Below are 22,396 nucleotides of genomic sequence, written 5' to 3'. Positions count from 1 at the left end.
GGCTGATTGGCTTATCTCTGTGATCCCTGCCTGTTTGATTGACAGGCGGCGTAATGTCAATTCAGACAACTACAGAACTATGTAAACCTACGACGCATTGCGGTATTCCAGATACGCGCTTGATTGAAAAGCTATCTACTCAAATCACTTCATTGCTCCTTTTCTCTTAAAAATAATATTAATACGACAGTATATCATGGTTATTATATAAATCTTTGTGTTTTAGAATTTATAAAGCGATTACTGGTATTTTTACTTCAAAAGGATTTTTATTATTTTAAATAATGGTTTGCTAGTAAAATTGCCTTTTTGACACCAACTTTGTTCTCATTTTCTTTTTAATGATAACATTTAGCTATTGACCAGTAAGTTAACAAGTTAACAAGAATAATCAATTCTGTTATAATTACCAAGTACATTTCACGCTAATTGTGAGACGAACCCTAAATGACGTCTATATGGGCGCCGCCATTTTGAAATGGACGTCACGTCAGGTTACAACATAAGTCAACGGGAAAAAATATAATTTTAACATTGCGACCATATTACTGACGTTATGAAAAAAATGAAAAACATGCCTAGAGATATTGACGTCAGGGTTAACATGACATTAATTTAAATGATTTTACAATTATAATAAATAAATAATGGAATTTTCAAATTTGATGGGACAGACTATAGGCTATGTCACCAGTATAGAGACAGACCAGTCTGTACCTCCATGCAATCTCACCAGGTGATGTAGACTAGGCTATGTCACCAGTATAGAGACAGACCAGTCTGTACCTGCATGCGATCTCACTTGGTGATGTAGACTAGGCTATGTCACCAGTATAGAGACAGACCAGTCTGTACCTCCATGCAATCTCACCAGGTGATGTAGACTAGGCTATGTCACCAGTAAAGAGACAGACCAGTCCGTACCTCCATGCAATCTCACTTGGTGATGTAGACTAGGCTATGTCACCAGTATAGAGACAGACCAGTCTGTACCTCCATGCAATCTCACCAGGTGATGTAGACTAGGCTATGTCACCAGTAAAGAGACAGACCAGTCTGTACCTCCATGCGATCTCACTTGGTGATGTAGACTAGGCTATGTCACCAGTATAGAGACAGACCAGTCTTTACCTGCATGCAATCTCACCAGGTGATGTAGACTAGGCTATGTCACCAGTAAAGAGACAGACAAGTCCGTACCTCCATGCAATCTCACTTGGTGATGTAGACTAGGCTATGTCACCAGTATAGAGACAGACAAGTCCGTACCTCCATGCAATCTCACTTGGTGATGTAGACTAGGCTATGTCACCAGTATAGAGACAGACCAGTCTGTACCTCCATGCAATCTCACCAGGTGATGTAGACTAGGCTATGTCACCAGTATAGAGACAGACAAGTCTGTACCTCCATGCAATCTCACTTGGTGATGTAGACTAGGCTATGTCACCAGTATAGAGACAGACCAGTCTGTACCTCCATGCAATCTCACCAGGTGATGTAGACTAGGCTATGTCACCAGTATAGAGACAGACCAGTCTGTACCTCCATGCAATCTCACTTGGTGATGTAGACTAGGCTATGTCACCAGTATAGAGACAGACCAGTCTTTACCTGCATGCAATCTCACCAGGTGATGTAGACTAGGCTATGTCACCAGTATAGAGACAGACCAGTCTGTACCTCCATGCAATCTCACCAGGTGATGTAGACTAGGCTATGTCACCAGTAAAGAGACAGACCAGTCTGTACCTGCATGCGATCTCACTTGGTGATGTAGACTAGGCTATGTCACCAGTATAGAGACAGACCAGTCTGTACCTCCATGCAATCTCACCAGGTGATGTAGACTAGGCTATGTCACCAGTATAGAGACAGACCAGTCTGTACCTGCATGCGATCTCTCACTTGGTGATGTAGACTAGGCTATGTCACCAGTATAGAGACAGACCAGTCTGTACCTCCATGCAATCTCACCAGGTGATGTAGACTAGGCTATGTCACCAGTAAAGAGACAGACCAGTCCGTACCTCCATGCAATCTCACTTGGTGATGTAGACTAGGCTATGTCACCAGTATAGAGACAGACCAGTCTGTACCTCCATGCAATCTCACCAGGTGATGTAGACTAGGCTATGTCACCAGTAAAGAGACAGACAAGTCTGTACCTCCATGCGATCTCACTTGGTGATGTAGACTAGGCTATGTCACCAGTATAGAGACAGACCAGTCTGTACCTCCATGCAATCTCACCAGGTGATGTAGACTAGGCTATGTCACCAGTATAGAGACAGACAAGTCCGTACCTCCATGCAATCTCACTTGGTGATGTAGACTAGGCTATGTCACCAGTATAGAGACAGACCAGTCTGTACCTCCATGCAATCTCACCAGGTGATGTAGACTAGGCTATGTCACCAGTATAGAGACAGACCAGTCCGTACCTCCATGCAATCTCACCAGGTGATGTAGACTTGGCTATGTCACCAGTATAGAGACAGACCAGTCTGTACCTCCAAGCAATCTCACTAGGTGATGTAGACTAGGCTATGTCACCAGTATAGAGACAGACCAGTCTGTACCTCCAAGCAATCTCACAAGGTGATGTAGACTAGGCTATGTCACCAGTATAGAGACAGACAAGTCTGTACCTCCATGCAATCTCACCAGGTGATGTAGACTAGGCTATGTCACCAGTATAGAGACAGACCAGTCTGTACCTCCATGCAATCTCACCAGGTGATGTAGACTAGGCTATGTCACCAGTATAGAGACAGACCAGTCTGTACCTCCATGCAATCTCACCAGGTGATGTAGACTAGGCTATGTCACCAGTATAGAGACAGACCAGTCTGTACCTCCATGCAATCTCACCAGGCTCTATACAGGTAGAGGCTTTATTTTAGCATTTTACTACTGAATTCCCTATAGTATTCCTAAATTACCAATGGACTGTTCCAAAGTCAAAGCAGGACAAGTTCATTATATGAAAGCAGCATGGACAGGCATATAACATAGATTACACATAACTAGGACATGAATGTGGTAGACTGTAATCAAATGACTTCCTACATAACCTTTTAAATATAACATAACTGCACAACAGAAAGTAAATATTTAATAACGTATCAACTTTCCTCATATCTTTATTATATTTATTATTATCTATAGATGATATATATACACATTCAAACAATGCAATCGTTTCTTTGCAAATCGTATTGTTTCATAATGATAATAGATTTTAAATGAACTTATTTTTTTTCATAATAATTTTTCTACATGTCAACTTTCAATAAACTGCTTCTTAACCAAAACTAACTAGAAATATTTTCATATAACATGGATGCATGCACTCACATTCCACTGTTTTGTCCGTCTTAAGGACAGAAATCAGTAGAGCAAAGAAGAAGTGCCGCAATGTGACGAAGACCAGGTTGTCAACCACCAAATATTGTGACAGGAATTGATAATGAAATATGGCAGGGAAGAAAAAATGATGCTGTTTTTTGTACCAACACAGAAAATTGGTTTCACTAGTTCAAAACAAGCAATTATCATAGTATTGCAAGCAATCCATAAGTCCCCTACCGGTTAGAATCCCAGCAACATTCTGATGGGCCATTGGCCATTCAATTTTACCAGTGAGTGAATGACATGAATGAACTTAAATCTTTTGAGTTCTAAGTTTGTCTATATCACAGTAATGTGTTAAGTTTCCCTGCCTAGTAAGGAAATTATGTTTATACAACCTTGTCATATTATAACGATGTGGGATTTTAAAGTAAATCCTACAAGGAATGAAGAAGTTGGAGTGAAAAATACCAATTTCTCAAAAAAAATTCAAGGGGGACATAATTCTGGAAATAGTCTTGCTAGAGTATTTAACCTTCTAAAAAATGTTGAGTGATAATAAGAAACATATATATGAATTTTGCAGTAGATACATTAGGAAATAAAGAAGTTATTTAAACAAGAGGGCCATGATGGCCCTAGATCGCTCACCTGACCCATCAAACTCATCCAAACAATTACCTAGACAAGCATTCTGACCAAGTCTCATGACAGGTGAGTCAAAAATGTGACCACTACAGTGTTAACAAGGATTATGCATATTTGAGCAGTGTGACCTAGTTTTTTACCCAGTTGACCCATATTCAAACTTGACCTAGAAATCATCAAAACAAACTTTCAGACCAATTTCCAGGATACTTGGATCAAAACAGTAGCAACTAGAGTGTTAACAAGATTTTTCTATTTTTAGCTCTGGTGACCTAGTTTCACATGCGATTTCGAACTCATCCGAGCAATTACCTAGACAAGCATCCTGACCAAGGTTGATGATAATTGAGTCGAAAATGTGACCACTAGAATGTTAACAAGGTTTTTCCATATTTGGGCGGTGTGACCTAGTTTTTCATCCAAGATGACCCATGTTCGAACTTGACTTAGAAATTATCAAAACAAACTTTCAGACCAATTTACAGGATATTTGGATCAAAACAGTAGCCACTAGAGTGTTAACAAGATTTTTCTATTTTTAGCTCCGGTGACCTAATTTTCATCCGAGATGAGCCATGTTCGATTTTAATCCCAGCAATGACCTAGACAAGTTTCCTGACCAAGTTTGATGACAATTGAGTCAAAATTGTGACCACTAGAGTGTTAACAAGTTTTTTTTATTTTAAGCTCCTGTGACCTAGCTTTTCATCCGAGATGACCCATGTTCGAACTCATCCGAGCAAGTACCTAGACAATCATCCTGATAAAGTTTGATGACACTTGTATCAAAAATGTGATCGCTAGAGTGTTAACAAGATTTTTCTATTTTTAGCTCCTGTGACCTAGTTTTTCATCTGAGATGACCCATGTTCGAACTCATCCAAGCTATCACCTAGACAAGCATCTTGACCAAGTTTCATGATGATTGGGGCAAAAATGTGACCGCTGGAGTGTTAACAAGGTTTTTCTATTTTTAGCTCCGGTGACCTAGTTTTTCATCCGAGATGAGCCATGTTCAAACTCATCCTGACTATCACCTAGACAAACATCCTGACCAAGTTTGATGATGATTGAGGCAAAATTGTGACCTCTAGAGTGTTAACAAGGTTTTTCTATTTTTAGCTCCGGTGACCTAGTTTTTCATCCGAGATGACCCATGTTTGAACTCATCCGAGCTATTAACTAGATAAGCATCCTGACCAAGTTTGATGATGATTGAGGCAAAAATGTGACCGCTGGAGTGATAACAAGGTTTTTCTATTTTAAGCTCTGATGACCTAGTTTTTCATCCGAGATGACCCATATTCAAACTCATCTGAGCTATCACGTAGACAAGCATCCTGACCAAGTTTGATGATGATTGATGCAAAAATGTGACCGCTAGTGTGTTAACAAGGTTTTTCTATTTTTAGCTCCGGTGACCTACTTTTTCATCCGAGATGACCCATGTTCGAACTCATCCGGGCTATCACCTAGACAATCATCCTGACCAAGTTTGATGATGATTGAGGCAAAAATGCGATTGCTAGAGTGTTAACAACTAAATGTGAACGGACGACGGCCGACAGCCGATGGACAATCATCGATCCTAAAAGCTCACCCTGAGCATGCTCAGGTGAGCTAAAACGACAACATTATTTTTCATAAAAATTCTACGTTCAAGGGAGGTAATACTGATAATTTTTGTGCTAGAGTTGTAAACCTTGTCACATATGATGTGGTTGATGACCAGAAACTTATATTTAAAGTTTGAAGTAAACACCTTAAGAAATAAAGAACTTACTAGTGAAAAAGCTAAAAAATTTAAATAAGAAATCTTGAAATTCAGGCTATTTGTTGCCATAGCAAGGAGAATTTTCAACATAGGAAGAAAAGAAAAAGATGTGCATAATCTCCAGACTGCCATCTACCCATATTTCAGGTATCATACAAATATTTTCAGTACTTTTTGAGTTATCACTGATCCAGTTTATGTGTTAAATTTGCCATATTTCCAGACTATTTGTTGCCATAGCATTTCAACATAGGAAAAAAAAAAAAAAAAAAAAAAAAAAAAAAGACGTGCATAATCTCCATACTGCCATCTATCCATATATCAAGTTTCATAAAAATATTTTTAGTACTTTTTGCGTTATCGCGGGATCCAGTTTTATGGACAGACGGACGGACTGACTGACAGACAGACGGACAGAGGGTAAACCTAAAGTCCCCTCCGGTTAAACCGGTAGGGGACTAATAAAAATATACCAGATACCTGAGATTCAATGTCTGGCTGTATTTTCATGCCTCTTGATATAAGCTACCCATACACAAAGTTTGGTGTCAAAAGGCCTTAGCAAACTGAAGTTATTGAGCGAAAACTGAATTTCAATTTTTCAGCAACAGTGACCTTGACCTTGATCCCAGACACCTGGGTAGCAATCCAAAGCTGCTTCTTGATAAAAGCTACCCATACACCAAGTTTGGTGTCAAAAGGCCTTAGCAATCTGAAGTTATTGAGCGGAAACTGAATTTCTATTTTTAGCAACAGTTACCTTGGCCTTGATTACAGACACCTGGCTGTCTTTTGATATAAGCTACCCATACACCAAATTTGGTGTCATAAGGCCTAAGCAAACTAATGTTATTGAGCAGAAACTTAAATTTCTATTTTTAGAAACAGTGACCTTGACCTTAATCACAGACACTTGGGTAGCAATCCCAAGCTGCGTCTTGATATAAGCTACCCATACACTAAGTTTGGTGTCGAAAGGCCTTAGCAAACTGAAGTTATGAGCGAAAACTGAATTTCAATTTTTCAGCAACAGTGACCTTGACCTTGATCACAGACACCTGGGTAGCAATCCAAAGCTGCTTCTTGATATATGCTACCCATACACCAAGTTTGGTATCAATAGGCCTTAGCAAACTTAAGTTATTGAGCGGAAACCAAAGTTGATGCCCACCCGTTGCCGACTTCAGCATTACAATAAACCGGTTTTCGTTGAAAACCTTGTCAACAAACACAAATCTATATGCCATTAACACATGAGAGAAGTTGAGGGCCTGTTAAGTTGTGGGAGCATAACAATCACTTAATATCTTTATCACATACCTGTGCCGCTTTTGCGACTCTGTAAAATGGTATAGCGCGGCCATGAATATAATTTGACCTGACATCATTTTCATTATATAAACATAGCTTTAAGATGTGCTAAATGTACTATAGGCATGCCAATGAAAAATGGTTCTTTTTCACTTCAAACAAGCTTAATGTTTGGTATGTGATAAATAGAATATTAAATTCATGTAAATTCATTACTAAATTTATTGAACTAGTTGAATAAGATAATATGCTTGCATAATATAATTTTATTCAACTTGTTCAATAAATTCAGTATTAAACTTATACTCATTCAATATCCTCTATTTACTGAAAACAAAAAATCAGCTGATGAAATAAGGCCCTACAAGCTTGTCTCCTTAAAATATCAGCATAGCTTTTTTTCTATTTCGAGATTAAGGTTACTTTGACTGATCTATTAAAGGATGAAGCAGCAACTATATGCTCAAATCTAAAAATCAAACATAAAAATTTTAATACAGGTAAGTATATAAGTATATAAGTAAAAGATTATTAAATTTCAATTGTTGTATTCTTTTATGCAGTGAAATTAAAGAAAGGCAAGTAAGACAGAAAAGTTTCCTGGTATTTTGTAGTATATCATTAAGTAAGTCACTATAATACAGGTATGTAATAAATATTAGGAAATAAAGCGACTGTCACTTTAATTTGAATTTTTACAAATATTTAAAGGCTTGTAATAAAAATAATAAAGTTATCAAAAGTGTAATACAGTCGAACTTTGTTCGCTCAAACTCAGAGGGTCTGGGCAAATTTGTTCGAGAGATCGGAAGTTCGAGCCAACCGAGGTTGAACTATTACCACTTAGGACATAGGCCAAAACCTTTTCCAGCTTCCATTAGTCAAATGATAAATATGTCAATATAATTGTTTGTTAGTACATCAGTTCGTCGAATATGTCATTTCTTCTTTTAAATATTCAGAATTATTATCCCGGTGTTTTCAAATGAGTATTAACGGTACACTGTGTTAATCTATATTCATGCATATTGTAAATGGTTGAGTTTGACTGGGCAATCATTTTCCAATCTTTTTGAAAAATGTTACAAATATATTTATTTGTTTATTATGGGATAAAACTAATTTTAAACAATGAATTAATTTTATATTAAAAAACAACAACATTTAACAGTAGCATTTATTTGTAGTCATTTACTAAAATAAACGCACGTACAAGTAACACTCTATAGATACGTTACATGCACCACGGCTGTAATTAAAGCCGTCCGGGTAAACGTATTTATTAACCCATTACTTCATATACACGCCTTTTAACGCCTTTTTCAACCCCCCCTTTTGTTGTCTCAAATGGTGAAAAATGCATTATTTAGGCCCTTAACACTTGTTTTTGTTTGAGAAATGTTGGTTAAAAAAATGACCACTTTTTCGGCGCGGCCCCCCAACCAAAAGATACATCAGGGGGTTGCCAGAAGGGGGATGTGCCCCCTTCTGTTTGGGGGGTTTGAAGGGGGGCGGAGTCCCCCTCATCGCCAAGAAAATTTTGGACTTGTGAGAGGCTATAAATGACCCCAGATTGATCATAACGTAACGTGTAACCAACGCTGAAAAGCATTTGACTCTATCTCAATCCATTGAGAAGTTGCAGCACTTTGAAATCAAATATGATGGAAAAAATCAACGCAAAATAGTGATTTTTGGCAATTTTGAGATGTCCCCTCGTTGCCATGGTAACAGAAAATTTAAGCCTGAGCATGTTGTTGCAAGGGCAATGGTCCAGTCAACATTTGTGCCAAGTTTGATTAGTGTTGAAGCAGTTTTTATAGTATTATAGCAATTTGAACTTGTAACGGGAGACTTTTCAATGAAAACAGCCATTTTTCACAAAATGCTCATGAAGTAATGGGTTAACTTGCACATTTCACTTATTATTTTCTTTTTATCGTTACTAAAGACGGCAAATAAACAATATTATCATAACAAACAAATCGGTTACAACACCTCTAATTTTGTATCAATTAACCTTAATTGCCTTTATCATGATCATGAGGTGTTAAAAACATGTGTCGCCGGCTGTCACTTATTTAGAACATGTCGACCCGCAACTTGTTGTCTTTTTGTGTTCTGCCCAAAAGGTGTGATTTTAACTATATTTCTGCCGAAGGGACCAGAGATCAGGTTCGAGAGTTCGAGTTATCAGTGTTCGAGCGATTGGTGTTTGAGCGATCCTAGGTAGAACAATATATGCTATATAGGAATATTGCCCGGACTGGGCGATAAGTTCGAGCGAAGGGAGGTATTCGAGCAATCCGAGTTCGAGCAACAAAGTTTAACTGTATGTAATAAAACACTTCCTCTAATTAAAATGATTAAATCAATGTCAGTGTAAACAAATTATTTTTTCAAGTCAATTGTTCCTAAAAATTCAAATGTCGAAAGTCAATGTCAGTGTTACAAGATTAAGGTTAAGTATTAGTTGGCTTAAGTGCTAATAGGTTTAAAAGTGTACAAATTATGTTCCAGTGGATGATTCTAAAAAGTTATGTTCAATGATCAAGGACAATTTAAAGAGAATAAGAAATTTACATCTCTATAGTTATTTTTCCAATGCCATTCAGTTTTAATACAGGTAACATAAGAAAGTACTGTCTTCATTATAATACTGAAATAAAAACAATCTAGAACTCTGTTTCTAGCACTAAAATTAAGCAGTTTGCAGTCACAAACACTAAACATCATTGTGAAATGGCTGAAATGCTCTAAATCAACTTAAAACAAGATTGCATTTGAGAAAAATGCTATGCCACCGCATTAATACAATACTAAATAGTAGTGTAGGAACAGATTTTTTTTGTTTCTATACAATTTTGAAGATTGTCATAATGCATAGATCCCTGACCTTATAAATAATCTAATTCTTATTATCAGATTAGTGGTTAAATCTGTTGTTAACTCAATAAAAGATCAGAGTAGGAATATATCAATGCACGCGAGTCTAGTGAATTTGGTGGTGAAGGTTATATTTCACACAGCCTAAATTTCATGACTACATCAAAGGACAACACAGTAAGACACTTTGTCAAAATCTAGGTCAGCTGAAATCAAAGTTCACTTTACATCTTAATCTGTGCACATGGTTCAAATTTCATAGCTGTACATCAAAGGACAAATAAGTAGGTCACATCATCAAAATCTAGGTCACCTGATATCAAAGTTCAATTTTACAACTAAAACTGTGCACATGGTCAAAAATTCATTGCTGTACATCAATGGACAAGAAAGTAGGTCACTGTCCCCTTGGGCAAGGCAAAATTTTGGACCCAAGGGTTTAATTCAAAACAATCTTGATACGGGTCCACCAAACAACATTTCAAGTCAAATATCTAAGCTGTAGCTTTCTCCCATTCAGAAAACATTTGTTTTATTTTCTGTTTTTATTATGTGTACATAATGAGAATCACTGCCCCCGGGCAGGGCCAATTTTGACACAAGGGGAAAAATTTGAAAACTTTTGGTAGAGGACCTATAGATGATATTATATAGCAAACATCAAAGCTCTATGTCTTGTACCTTCAGACAAAAATGTTTTTTACTATATGTACATAATGAAAATCAATGACCCCCGGGGCGGAACCAATTTTGACCCCAGGGCTATAATTTGAACAATCTTGGTAAAGGTTCACTTAGCAAAGTCTCATGCCTTTAAGGCTTATATTTAACCTCTAGCCTATGTAAATTCAAAGAAGAAGATTTTTCAATTCAGAGAAGAAAATATTTCAAGTTTTTACTTTATACATATAAGGAAAACTATTGCCTCTGGAGCAGGGCAATTTTAACACTAGGGGCATAATTAAAACAACTTTTGTAGAGGACCCATAGATGATATTATATACCAAATATCAAAGCTCTAAGCCTTGTACCTTCAGACAAAAAGATTTTAGAATTTTTTACTATATGTACATAGTGAAAATCAATGACCCCTGGGGATGGGGCCAATTTTGACCCCAGGGCTATAATTTGTACAATCTTGCTAGAGGTTCACTACACAATGTTTCATGCAAAATATCTTAACTCTAGCATTTGTAAATTAAGAGAAGATGATTTTTTAAGTTTTTACTATATACATTTAAGGAAAACCTATGCCCCCGGGGCGGGGCTAATTGTGACACTAGAGACAAAATTTGAACAACTTTGGTAGAGTACCTATAGATGATATCATTTAAAAAATATTAAAGCTCTAAGCCTTGTACCTTCAGATAATAAGATTTTTTGATTTTTTTACTATTATGTATATATTGAAAATCAATGACCCCCGGGGCGTGGGCAATTTTGACCCAAGGGCTTTAATTTGAACAATCTTGCTAGAAGTTCACTTCTCAATGTTTCATGCAAAATATCTAACCTTTAGCATTTGTCAATTGCTAGAAGAATTTTTTTAAAGTTTTACTATAAGTTTTTACTATATACATAAAAGGAAAACCAATGACCCCCGGGGCGGGGCCGATTTTGACCCCAGGGCTATAATTTGAACAATCTGGGTAGAGGTCTACCAGACAATGCCTTATGCAAAATATCTAAGCTTTAGGCCTTTTGGGTTTTTACAAGAAGGTATTTTAAGTTTTTACGATATGTACATATAGTGAAAATCAATGACCCCGGGGCAGGCCGATTTTGACCCCAGGGCTGTAATTTGAACAATCTTGATAAGGGTCTACCAGACAATGCCTTATGTAAAATATCTAAGCTCTAGGCCTTTTGGGTCTTTACAAGAAGTTATTTTAAGTTTTTACTATATGTACATGTAGTGAAAATCAATGACCCCCGGGGCGGGGCCGATTTTGACCCCAGGGCTATAATTTGAACTATCTTGATAAGGGTCTACCAGACAATGCCTTATGTAAAATATCTAAGCTCTAGGCCTTTTGGGTCTTTACAAGAAGTTATTTTAAGTTTTTACTATATGTACATATAGTGAAAATCAATGACCCCGGGGCAGGCCGATTTTGACCCCAGGGCTATAATTTGAACAATCTTGATAAGGGTCTACCAGACAATGCCTTATGTAAAATATCTAAGCTCTAGGCCTTTTGGGTCTTTACAAGAAGTTATTTTAAGTTTTTACTATATGTACATATAGTGAAAATCAATGACCCCAGGGGCGGGGCCGATTTTGACCCCAGGGCTGTAATTTGAACAATCTTGGTAGAGGTCTACCAGACAATGCCTTATGCAAAATATCTAAGCTCTAGGCCTTTTGGGTCTTTACAAGAAGATTTTTTAAATTTATTCTTATAATTCCTTTTGGTTGCCATGGCAACCAGATTTCTGCATGGAATGAAATTCTTTGAACAACTTTGGAAGCCCTTCACCCAAGGATCAATCCTGCCAAGTTTAGTTGAAATTGGACTAGTGGTTTTTCACAAGAAGATTTTTTTAATTCACTATATAATCTATATAACACACACACACACACACACACAAACAAACACACACACACACACACACACAGGTGAATCGCTATATGCCACCGCATCGCAGATGCTGCGGTGGCATAAAAAACACAACTGTCTACTAACCAGCGTATTTAAGTATATTTTTGCATAGAAAAGGGACATAATTAATTATGTATACTCAATGTGAGGCTAAGAGCCATCAACAGGTATTCCAAGTTTCAAATTTAATTATCAATGGGGTCGGTAGACATGTAGGGAAGTACACAAATAACTTGACCAAAATGATGATGCTGGTGTGGGCACAAACAGAAAAACACAACTTGTTCTTATCAGCTTAATCAGTTAAATGACATGCAGGTAAAGAAGTATGGGTGTGGATTTCATCAGGACATGCTTTTACAAGATTCTACTTAATGCTAGGTAAGAAAAAACAAACTTGCATTTGTCACAAGTGTATAGAGCCAAGCTTGTCTGAATATAAACTTGGTATTTCACTTACAGTATTTTAATATTTAAACCATTTAACAAAGTACCAAAAACCTTTCTGTGTCTGACCAAGTGCAATATAATTTAGCTTCAGAATTTGATACTGTAATCCCTTAAATAAAGTAACAGAGGGCAGTTCAACTTCATAACTAACATATCAGCAAGGGAAGATATGTTCAACACAAACTATACATTCAAAATGTTGGGACTGCAGAAACAATGAGTGTTGTTATACACTGATTTGAACATGATGGGATGAATGATGTGAAATCACTCGGTAGAAAACAAAGAAAAACAATACACGCTTTATTTACTCACCTACCAAATTATAGACGCAACACACTTCATGAAATATACACATACACCACACTTAAACCAATGTGTAAATAGAACCCCTTGCAACCTCTTAGAAGTGTTTGATTAACCTAACTAAATTTAATTTTTTTATCAGTTTCCTACATTTCATACAAAATATTATCAATAAATGTAAAAAGACAATGACATATTTTATTGTTGGTAAGATTCTGACCATGCCAAATTGTCTATTCCAAAACATATCTTTGTAAAAAAAAAACAACCAAATCACAACTTAATTACCTTATTTAAGATAAACACAAGAAACATGGCAATGCCACGAAACCAGGTTTTCAATTAATACCATTGTAGAAAGATCCATTGTAGTTGAAATACAAAAACAAATACAAATAACAAACAATGTAACTATGTGAATCATAAATAATGAATTTTCTATTTTTAGTAACAATAACCTTGACCCTAGGGGGCCCAAAAGCTATCTTAAGCAAGGTCTTCACATAGGCTTAATTTAAAGCAAGTGTCATTAAAACATCTCATTCCAAACTTTAGTTATTGATCAGAAATTGATTATCTACTTTTAGTAACAATAACCTTGACCCCTATCCTATGAGACCCAAAAGCAATCCCAAGGCCAAAAAAAAAAAAATGTCTGGTTCAGGAAACATTGGTCCAAAAAATTAGGAGGGTAGGGATTTTTTTTTTTTTTTTTTTTTTTTTTTTTTTGTTCGGAGAATGTCTTATATTCCATAAATAGCTGTGTTGCTTGCTTAACATACTTAAACAAAGATTGTAATCAATCAATGCAAACACCATTTTGCAATAAACTATCAGCATGTGATATTGTGTTGTTTATTTCTTGTATGTAGTCATTTAACCATATAAATAATTTTACAAATTTGCTTTCTATTCTTGCTTATTATGTAGGCCTACCCTTTCCCTTTGAATAACCCGCTGTTCTATGCTAACCTGCATCTGACAGGTCTGACAATTAAGAGATCAAGGGTCACCTCTGTAACAAGTTAATAATAATGCTGTATTATAAGCTTAGAGCATCTGATATGCACAATTCCGGGGACCAAAATAACACATTTAATATTAAACATATTCAAATGGTCTTCAGGGGGCACAAGTCTATAGATATAAATGTGCAACTGGTACCAACAGTTGCAGGGTTCTCACAAAGAAGGAGTCTTGGGACTCCAAAGCACAAAAAAGTAGGAGTTTCAGATCACATTGAATATATTACGCCATCTTTGCTGCACTTATATGCAGTTAAGAATATGATGTATAGCAGAGTTAGGGGTTGGGGAGTCAGAGTTTGAACAGAGAAAAAGCTTATTCAGGAAAATGGTAATATGTCCCAAATGGAAAACACTGTACCATAAAATTGATTGAAAAGATTTGAAATATAATTTCAAAAACATACATCATCAGACCATTATGCTGTTTTCTTACCCCCCCCCCCCCCCTTAAAAAGAAAATATTCATACATGTTACAAAAGACATACTGGTAATGGCTCCATCTCAACTAATGTAAACAATATCTTTAGTAAATTCAATTCCTAAACTATATTTTAAGTGTTATTACACACATTTTAACAGAACATATCTTCCTTTTGGTTACGATTTTTTAATTATAAAAAGCGGCATCGCGAAAATATGTGACAATTGAAAATTTGTCTGTTTCCTGCAGAAACATTCACAATTCTACTTGTTGTTGATTTTGATCATATAATATTAAATATTTTTTGACTATTTTAAGATTGTTACTCATCGGCTATTTCGACAGGCATCGTAAAACAAAATTTTCACATTTGTAATTTTCGTACCCAAAAATTTTCGTACCGAAAATCAAAAAAAAGTTTAGGGTCGACGTTAAAAAAATAGGGTCGGTCGGGTTCCCTGAACCAGACATATTTTTTATTTTGGCCCAAGGAGATCTTCACAAAAGCTTACTTTACACCAAGTTTCACTGAAATATCTCTTTCCAAACTCTAATTATTGACCTGAAAATAATTTTCCATTTTTTAATAACTGACCTTGACCTTAGGGGGCCCAAAAGCAATAAGTGAGATGTTCATAAAGCTAACTATATACCATGTTGCATTGAAATATCTCAATCCAAACTCTAGTTAATGACTGAAAACTGATTTTCTATTTATAGTAACAGTGACCTTGATCATTTGGGGCTCAAAAGCAAGGTCTTCATAAAGCTTGCTAAATACCAAGTTTTATTGAATATTTCATTTAAAACTATAGTTACTGACCGGAAACCAATTTTCTATTTTCAGTAACAGTGACCTTGACCCTAGGGGACCGAAAAGCAGGCAGATGAGCTGGCAGCCGTAAAACAAACTAGATAGTTTCTGTTCAATAACTATATAAAGTTTGTTTAAATGTTGTTGTTGTGATTAAAAAGATATTACACTAAAAATAACATTTTATGTAAAAAAAAAACAGAGCCATTATTAAGTAAAAAAAATATCCAAGCATAAAACCCCGACAATATATATCCGGGCCATTGATGACAAAGCTTCTGTGAAAGTTTGAACACAATCCCTTTAGAAATGTAGGAGAAGTTGCGCAGAGAAGAACTTGTTAAGGCCCGTCTGCCCGCCCGACGACATACCTCAATCTTATAACCAGTTTTTTCCTTCGGAAAACCTGGTTTATAATATGCAACTTCTACAAATATTTACAATAATAAAAGTAAAATTAACTATGCATATGTTACTGTCATTCCATATTATTACTAGTATTAGACAGAAGACTCATGCAGATACCATCATGTATATAATATAATAATACACCCAAATAATATTGCCCTTTTAACTATAACTGCCTCTGTCCCATCTGACACACAAACAAAATGAAAATAAAATTATAAATGCTTTTTTTTGACTGTATACCTATTTACTATATACTTTCTTCTATAGACAGATGTCACCCTGTATTTAAGATGCAATTAAACAAGTCTGTTTTCAATTCTATTTAACCTTAACAATTAGGGGGCATATTTGAGAATCAACTTACGAGTGTAAATTATGAACTCCACCCTCTATCTGTGCTGAAGTTGTTCTCCTTTCAAACTTCAGCTCTCCTGAATACATCATAGATCTGTAAGTGACAAAATATGTGTACTCTTTAGTCATGTCCATCTGACAACTGATTTAAAGTCTGCTCAAGTTAAAAAACTATGAAAAATAGTCATTTCAGTGGTAGCTAATTTATATGTTTATAACTTGAAATAGTCATTACTATTTCCCGGGTCAGTAAATTCAACAACTGTCTGCTATATGCAGATGTTGTAAAGAATCTTATCACAAAAATACATGTAGGGGAGATAACTCGTGAAAATACAACAGCATATGATTTGCCTAAATCAAAACCTTTTGTGATATTCAGTAAAAGTATAATATGCCATGAAATTACTGTTTGTTTAAAGTTGCAGATGTATTCTTAAATCATATATAATTTTATTTTTGGTTTTATCATCAATTTATTAATCAATTTCAATAACTTGATACAGAATACTATATATTGCATTTCAGTGGACAGTGCTATAACATAACTGTCAGTTTTTACCAATATAAGATTGCATGAATAAGCAGAGAATCATTACAAACTTCACATTTGTGCAACTGTATTGCATTCTCATAAACAAATCTAGATGGAAACAATTGAGCTACAACTTGCAAAATCCCAAATTTGCTTCTAAACATTAAGTTATATACTAAGCTTAATTCCTTTGCTCTATAAAATAATGATACCACAAATGTACCTTAAATGTGACAGACTTTTAGAACCTATGTCACTGACAGCCATGTTGAACACCTGCTATTAAATAAGGGACAAATTTGTGTATTGATCCTTTATCCTGAATGGACCCAGAGACTCCTTGTGCAACCTTCAACTTGTCACTTTCACTGAAAATAAAATATACTTGTATGAAAACATTCATCAGAACAATCTTTTCTAGTTGATTTTTATACTTGATAGATTAAAATTGCTTAATTCATCATTTGTTAAAAGTTTTGAACATTTCCTTTTTTCACCATTTTTTTTTACATGACACTCCCAAAACTCTTTGCTCTTACAACAGCCAAACATCAAAGGCAAACCTAAGTTCACGAGTAGATGTTCACACAAAGTTGTAAATGTTCTAGAAAGTAAAAGAATTTAAAAGATGTAGGGGAAAACAAACTGGAGACTATGATTATGAACATCAAGAATAATTTTAGCAGATCTTACAAACATTACATAGAAACTTGCTTGCATCACACATTAAGCCACATTGATAATTCTTACCTAAAATATCTACTCTGGCTAGCTCTATGTTTTTCCATGGCATCTAGTGACCCATAACCTCTGTATTTTTTTAATCTGACACCATCAGCGAAGAAATATTCTCCTGGGGCCTCAGATGTGCCGGCCAACATTGATCCCATCATAACTAAAATATAAAACATACAACAATTTATGCTTGGAAACGTTGCTACTTGAATTAGAGATAAAAAGGCAAAAAGCCAAAAAATGTTGATCATGAAATAGGAAAATGAAAATTTTGAATTACTAATTCAATTTTTAAAATTATATGGAGATTTCCTTCCTTATCCCTATTGGCTTTGACAACCAGCCCTCTCTGCACTATTTCATGTATGAGATGTCACCTTTTGACAAGCTTCCTCCAATGAAAATATTCAATGTACAAAACAGGATTTAAACCTGCAGCGGTGAAAAAAACCCGGCTCAAAGTAAGGTAACTTCACCCCCTGGCCCAGTTTAGCCAGAATAATTATGAACATACAAATGCCTTTAAGGCATGTCTGGGTCAAAACTCTGTGACATCTCAACCCCTTGACACCTCGACCACTAGACACCAAAGACATCTCAACCCAGGACACTTAGACCCCTAAGACCTCTTAAATTTACTGGACATTTCGACCCCTTATTCTCTAATGTACATTAAGATGTTATTTCAGAAAAAAAAAAATGTGAATGGAGACATTAATTCAGAAAAAAAAATGAGGTTCTTTTACAAGTTTGATTCATATATGTTTAATTTATTAGATATATTGAATTAAAAGTGAAAACATTATCTGCATTTATTTGTTATTTATAATCATTCTTCAAGTCAAGTATTTTATGTAAACATAACAGAGACACTGGCATTACATTTAAACAGAAAATATATTATGTATGTATATATGTATACATATTTTCATAAATTACAGTAATAACAATTTACATTGGATACATTTTTTTTTTATTTAAATACATTTCTACAAGTCATGTTGTAATTCATATTTTTGTAAGCAAAAGCTGTCATTTTTGTCCATATACACTTGTTAGTTTTTTTCTACCGAATTCGAACATCAGGTAATCTGAGACTTATTGGTTATTTGAATACTTTTTTTTTATGAAAATACATGTGTGTGTTATTGTTATACATGAAATAAATAATATAGTTTGATGACTATCAGAAACTGAATATCTTACATCATATCTGTGTACACAATATCCCATTTTTAAAGTAACACTATTATGATGTAATAAACACATAAAGCAATATTTACCACATTACAGTGTAGGCAAGAGCATGCATCATTCAAATACAGATTTTAAATAACTTGTAGCAATAATTGATTGTAGTTAGAAAAGAACTGTCTCTTTCATGAGCCGGACATATATCTATAATTTATGTGAACTTTAATATAAGTATTTGGAAAAGGTAGTAAAACAAGATATGTTTGTAAAACATGTATGCCCCCTATCAGCAGCCAATTAGTCATGTGATAAGGTTATTATGCATGACTTCTGACCCAGTGATCAAACAATTAATAAGGGTTATCAAGTATCTACTGGTCATGACCTTGACCTTTGACCCCTTGACCCAAAACTCAATAGGGGTCATCTGCTGGTCACGATCAATCATCATACAAAGTTGAAGTTCCTAGGCCTAACCTTTTTTTTTTAAATTGATCAGAAACTGTTTTTACCTACAAGGTCAATGTGACCTTGACCTTTGACCCCTTGACCCCAAAATCAATAGGGGTCATCTGCTGGTCATGACCAATCACCATGCCAAGTTTGAAGTTCCTAGGCCTAAGGGTTCTTTTATTATTGATCGGAAACTGTTTTAACATACAAGGTCAATTTGACCTTGACCTTTGACCCCAAAATCAATAGGGGTCATCTGCTGGTCATGACCAATCACCATGCCAAGTTTGAAGTTCCTAGGCCGAAGCGTTCTTTAGTTATTGATCAGAAACCCTTTTTACCTACGAGGTCAATGTGACCTTGACCTTTGACCCCTTGACCCCAAAATCAATAGGGGTCATCTACTGATCATGACCAATCACCATATCAAGTTTGAAGTCCCTAGGCCTAAGGGTTCTTTCGTTATTGATCGGAAACCATTCTTACCTACAAGGTCAATGTGACCTTGACCTTTGACCCCTTAACCCCAAAATCAATAGGGGTCATCTGCTGGTCATAACCAATCACCATACCAAGTTTGAAGTTCCTTGGCCTAAGGGTTCTTTTGTTATTGATCGGAAACTGTTTTTACCCAAGAGGTCAATGTGACCTTGACCTTTGACCCCTTGACCCCAAAATCAATAGGGGTCATCTACTGATCATGACCAATCACCATAGCAAGTTTGAAGTTCCTAGGCCTTAAGGTTCTTTAGTTATTGATCGGAAACTGTTTTTGCTTACAAGGTCAATGTGACCTTGACCTTTGACCCCTTGACCCCAAAATCAATAGGGGTCATCTACTGGTCATGACCAATCACCATACCAAGTTTGAAGTTCCTAGGCCTAAGGGTTCTTTAGTTATCACTCGGAAACCATTTGGTCTACGGACCGACGGACCGACAGACCGACGGACCGACAAGTGCAAAGCAATATACCCCCTTTTCTTCGAAATGGGGGCATAATAACTAAACAAAATGCGCTATTAGTAATGTAACCTACCCCGTTAATAATAAAATGCAGCTACTGTTTATTTAGCACAACAACAATGTATAATTTACAGGGTGTTTTCCACAGGTGTTAATTACCAATAATTCAATCATCGACACGCGACTGATGTTTTTTTGGCAAGCATATTCTTACCAAGATTTAGACAAAGAGATTTAGAGAAACATATATTGACTCGAAGATATGAAAGAAAATCAAGATTTGTTCATAATTAGGTTTGTTGATGAAAATATTACTTTTGAAGCATCTGGAGGCAATACGCTCGTACTACATTCAAATTATGAGAGAAAAAATGTGTATATATGAAATATAAGATGCAAACAATTTAAAAAAGGATTATGAAAATTAACTTTACTTTTTATGTTAAAATTACAATATAAGAAATAGATGAGACTATATGATTTTTTTTCCCACTCTATATAACTACAATACTACATAATCTTAATATACATTGTTGTTATTAAATATAATTCTCGAAATAACATGAACAAATCACAAGCAATTGATAAATGATCAATTGCTATTTCAGTTTCTTTTTCATAATGTAAATGCCATAAAAAACTTGAACTTGAAACTTCGAACTACAGACAAGTTTATTTAATATACATGTATAACATTGTTTAAGTAGACATGTATATAATAATATGCATCGCCAATATAAGATACATGTGTTCCACACGGAAAAAATACTCTAAATCTTTACAAATTAATAGAAACTGTGGATATGAATAAACATGCAATGCACAAATCATGCATTATCATTATTATTATAATTCCTTTACTTTACCGAGACCTAAATTAATAAATTATGCCCCAGCTTTAAAAAACATGATTGTACAATGTATATTATAATGCTTTGTAACAAAACAATTAACTAATTAAAAACAATTGTTTTTTATTTCTTTTTCCCTTTTTTCAAAATTTTGTTGAATCTTGTAATGAAAATAATTAAAATATTTGCTATCTGCCTTAAATTACTTCTTGAAATATCATACTGGCCTTCTCAAGTACAAAAATTGATATAGGGGTCGAAATGTCTTACCCACTAGACTAGGGTCGAAAAGTCATGTAAAAAGGGGTCTAAGAGTCAAGGGGTCTAGAAGTCATCTTAATATCTTAGGGAGTTGAGAAGTCAAGGTCTTACTTGCCAAATAGATGTAAATTTTCCCTGTCTGAAAAATAAGCAGCTCTTTAACATTTGTAAAGAGCCTTTATTTAAAGATGTATTTAATAACTATGTACAAACCTGTGGAAGCACCAAGTGATAAAGCTTTATTGAGATGACCAACTGTTGAGATACCACCATCTGCTATCACCGGTACACCAAACCGTCTAGCATATTCCGCTACCTTGTACACGGCAGTAGCCTGAGGACGGCCAACTGCCATAACTTAAATAAATTATCATATACAACACACTGAACAGGTAGCACAATGGAATCCAGAAATATTTTTGTTTTACAATCAATCTTTCCCATTTTTAAAACAAAAAAACTAAGTAATATATCAGATTAAGGCACATCCTAAAATAATCGATCTTCCTAATTAATGAGATAATATCAAATGTATTTTCTCAAACAGATTAGTACATAGGTGACAAGCCTTTTATACAAACAAACCTGTTAAAGCATTATGTAAATTTTAGCTATGTAACAGTATGTGTCACCCATAAAACAATTGTGTTATGCCCCAGAAATGAATATTTTTCCCTTTCCCTAAATCTGTTAAACATCAGTTTTATAACTTTTCAAGAATGGTTTAAAGATTGTTTGATGCTTTTCACTTAAAGAAAGTATAGCTGAATGAAGAAATTTTTGTCATATACGAGGGTTGTCCCAATATTCTGTGACAAGATTGATTAAAAGCTAAATAAAACAGGTACGAATTTGATATTTTAATATGTTATAAACCCATATAATTTAAACATTTTCACAAATTTTCATAGATAAATATCAACAAACAACAAAAATATGCCATAAACACCATGGCAACTAACTGAATAGCGGCGCACGTCCAACGTCAAAGACGGCGTTAAATCTATATAAGGCGCCTTTCTCAAATACTCTCAATGGCTT

The 22,396-nt window shown here is 35.2% G+C and overlaps 1 protein-coding gene across 4 annotated transcripts in view; it reads right to left on the bottom strand.

The window, feature by feature from the left end:
- Positions 1 to 21,737, bottom strand: part of LOC132713323 (inosine-5'-monophosphate dehydrogenase 1-like) — a 29,895-nt gene extending 8,158 nt beyond the window's left edge. For 2 of the 4 annotated variants that reach the window (XM_060695868.1, XM_060695867.1), the window contains exons 1-4: positions 21,569 to 21,737; positions 17,647 to 17,791; positions 17,120 to 17,264; positions 16,372 to 16,455 (exon numbers count right to left, since the gene is read on the bottom strand). In XM_060695868.1, coding sequence (XP_060551851.1) covers positions 17,150 to 17,264; positions 17,647 to 17,791; positions 21,569 to 21,710 — 402 coding nt within the window. In that variant the 5' untranslated portion in view covers positions 21,711 to 21,737 and the 3' untranslated portion in view covers positions 16,372 to 16,455; positions 17,120 to 17,149. Of the gene's footprint in view, positions 1 to 13,341; positions 13,366 to 16,371; positions 16,456 to 17,119; positions 17,265 to 17,646; positions 17,792 to 21,568 lie in introns of all 4 variants that reach the window. The other 2 variants (XM_060695869.1, XM_060695870.1) reach the window with 2 other exon arrangements.
- Positions 21,738 to 22,396: the final 659 nt, after the last annotated feature.

This window comes from Ruditapes philippinarum, unplaced genomic scaffold, assembly GCF_026571515.1.
Source record: "Ruditapes philippinarum isolate M1 unplaced genomic scaffold, ASM2657151v2 ctg1580_1_1_1_1, whole genome shotgun sequence".
Classification (NCBI taxonomy): domain Eukaryota; kingdom Metazoa; phylum Mollusca; class Bivalvia; order Venerida; family Veneridae; genus Ruditapes; species Ruditapes philippinarum.
This window is presented reverse-complemented; position numbering and strand designations above follow the sequence as displayed.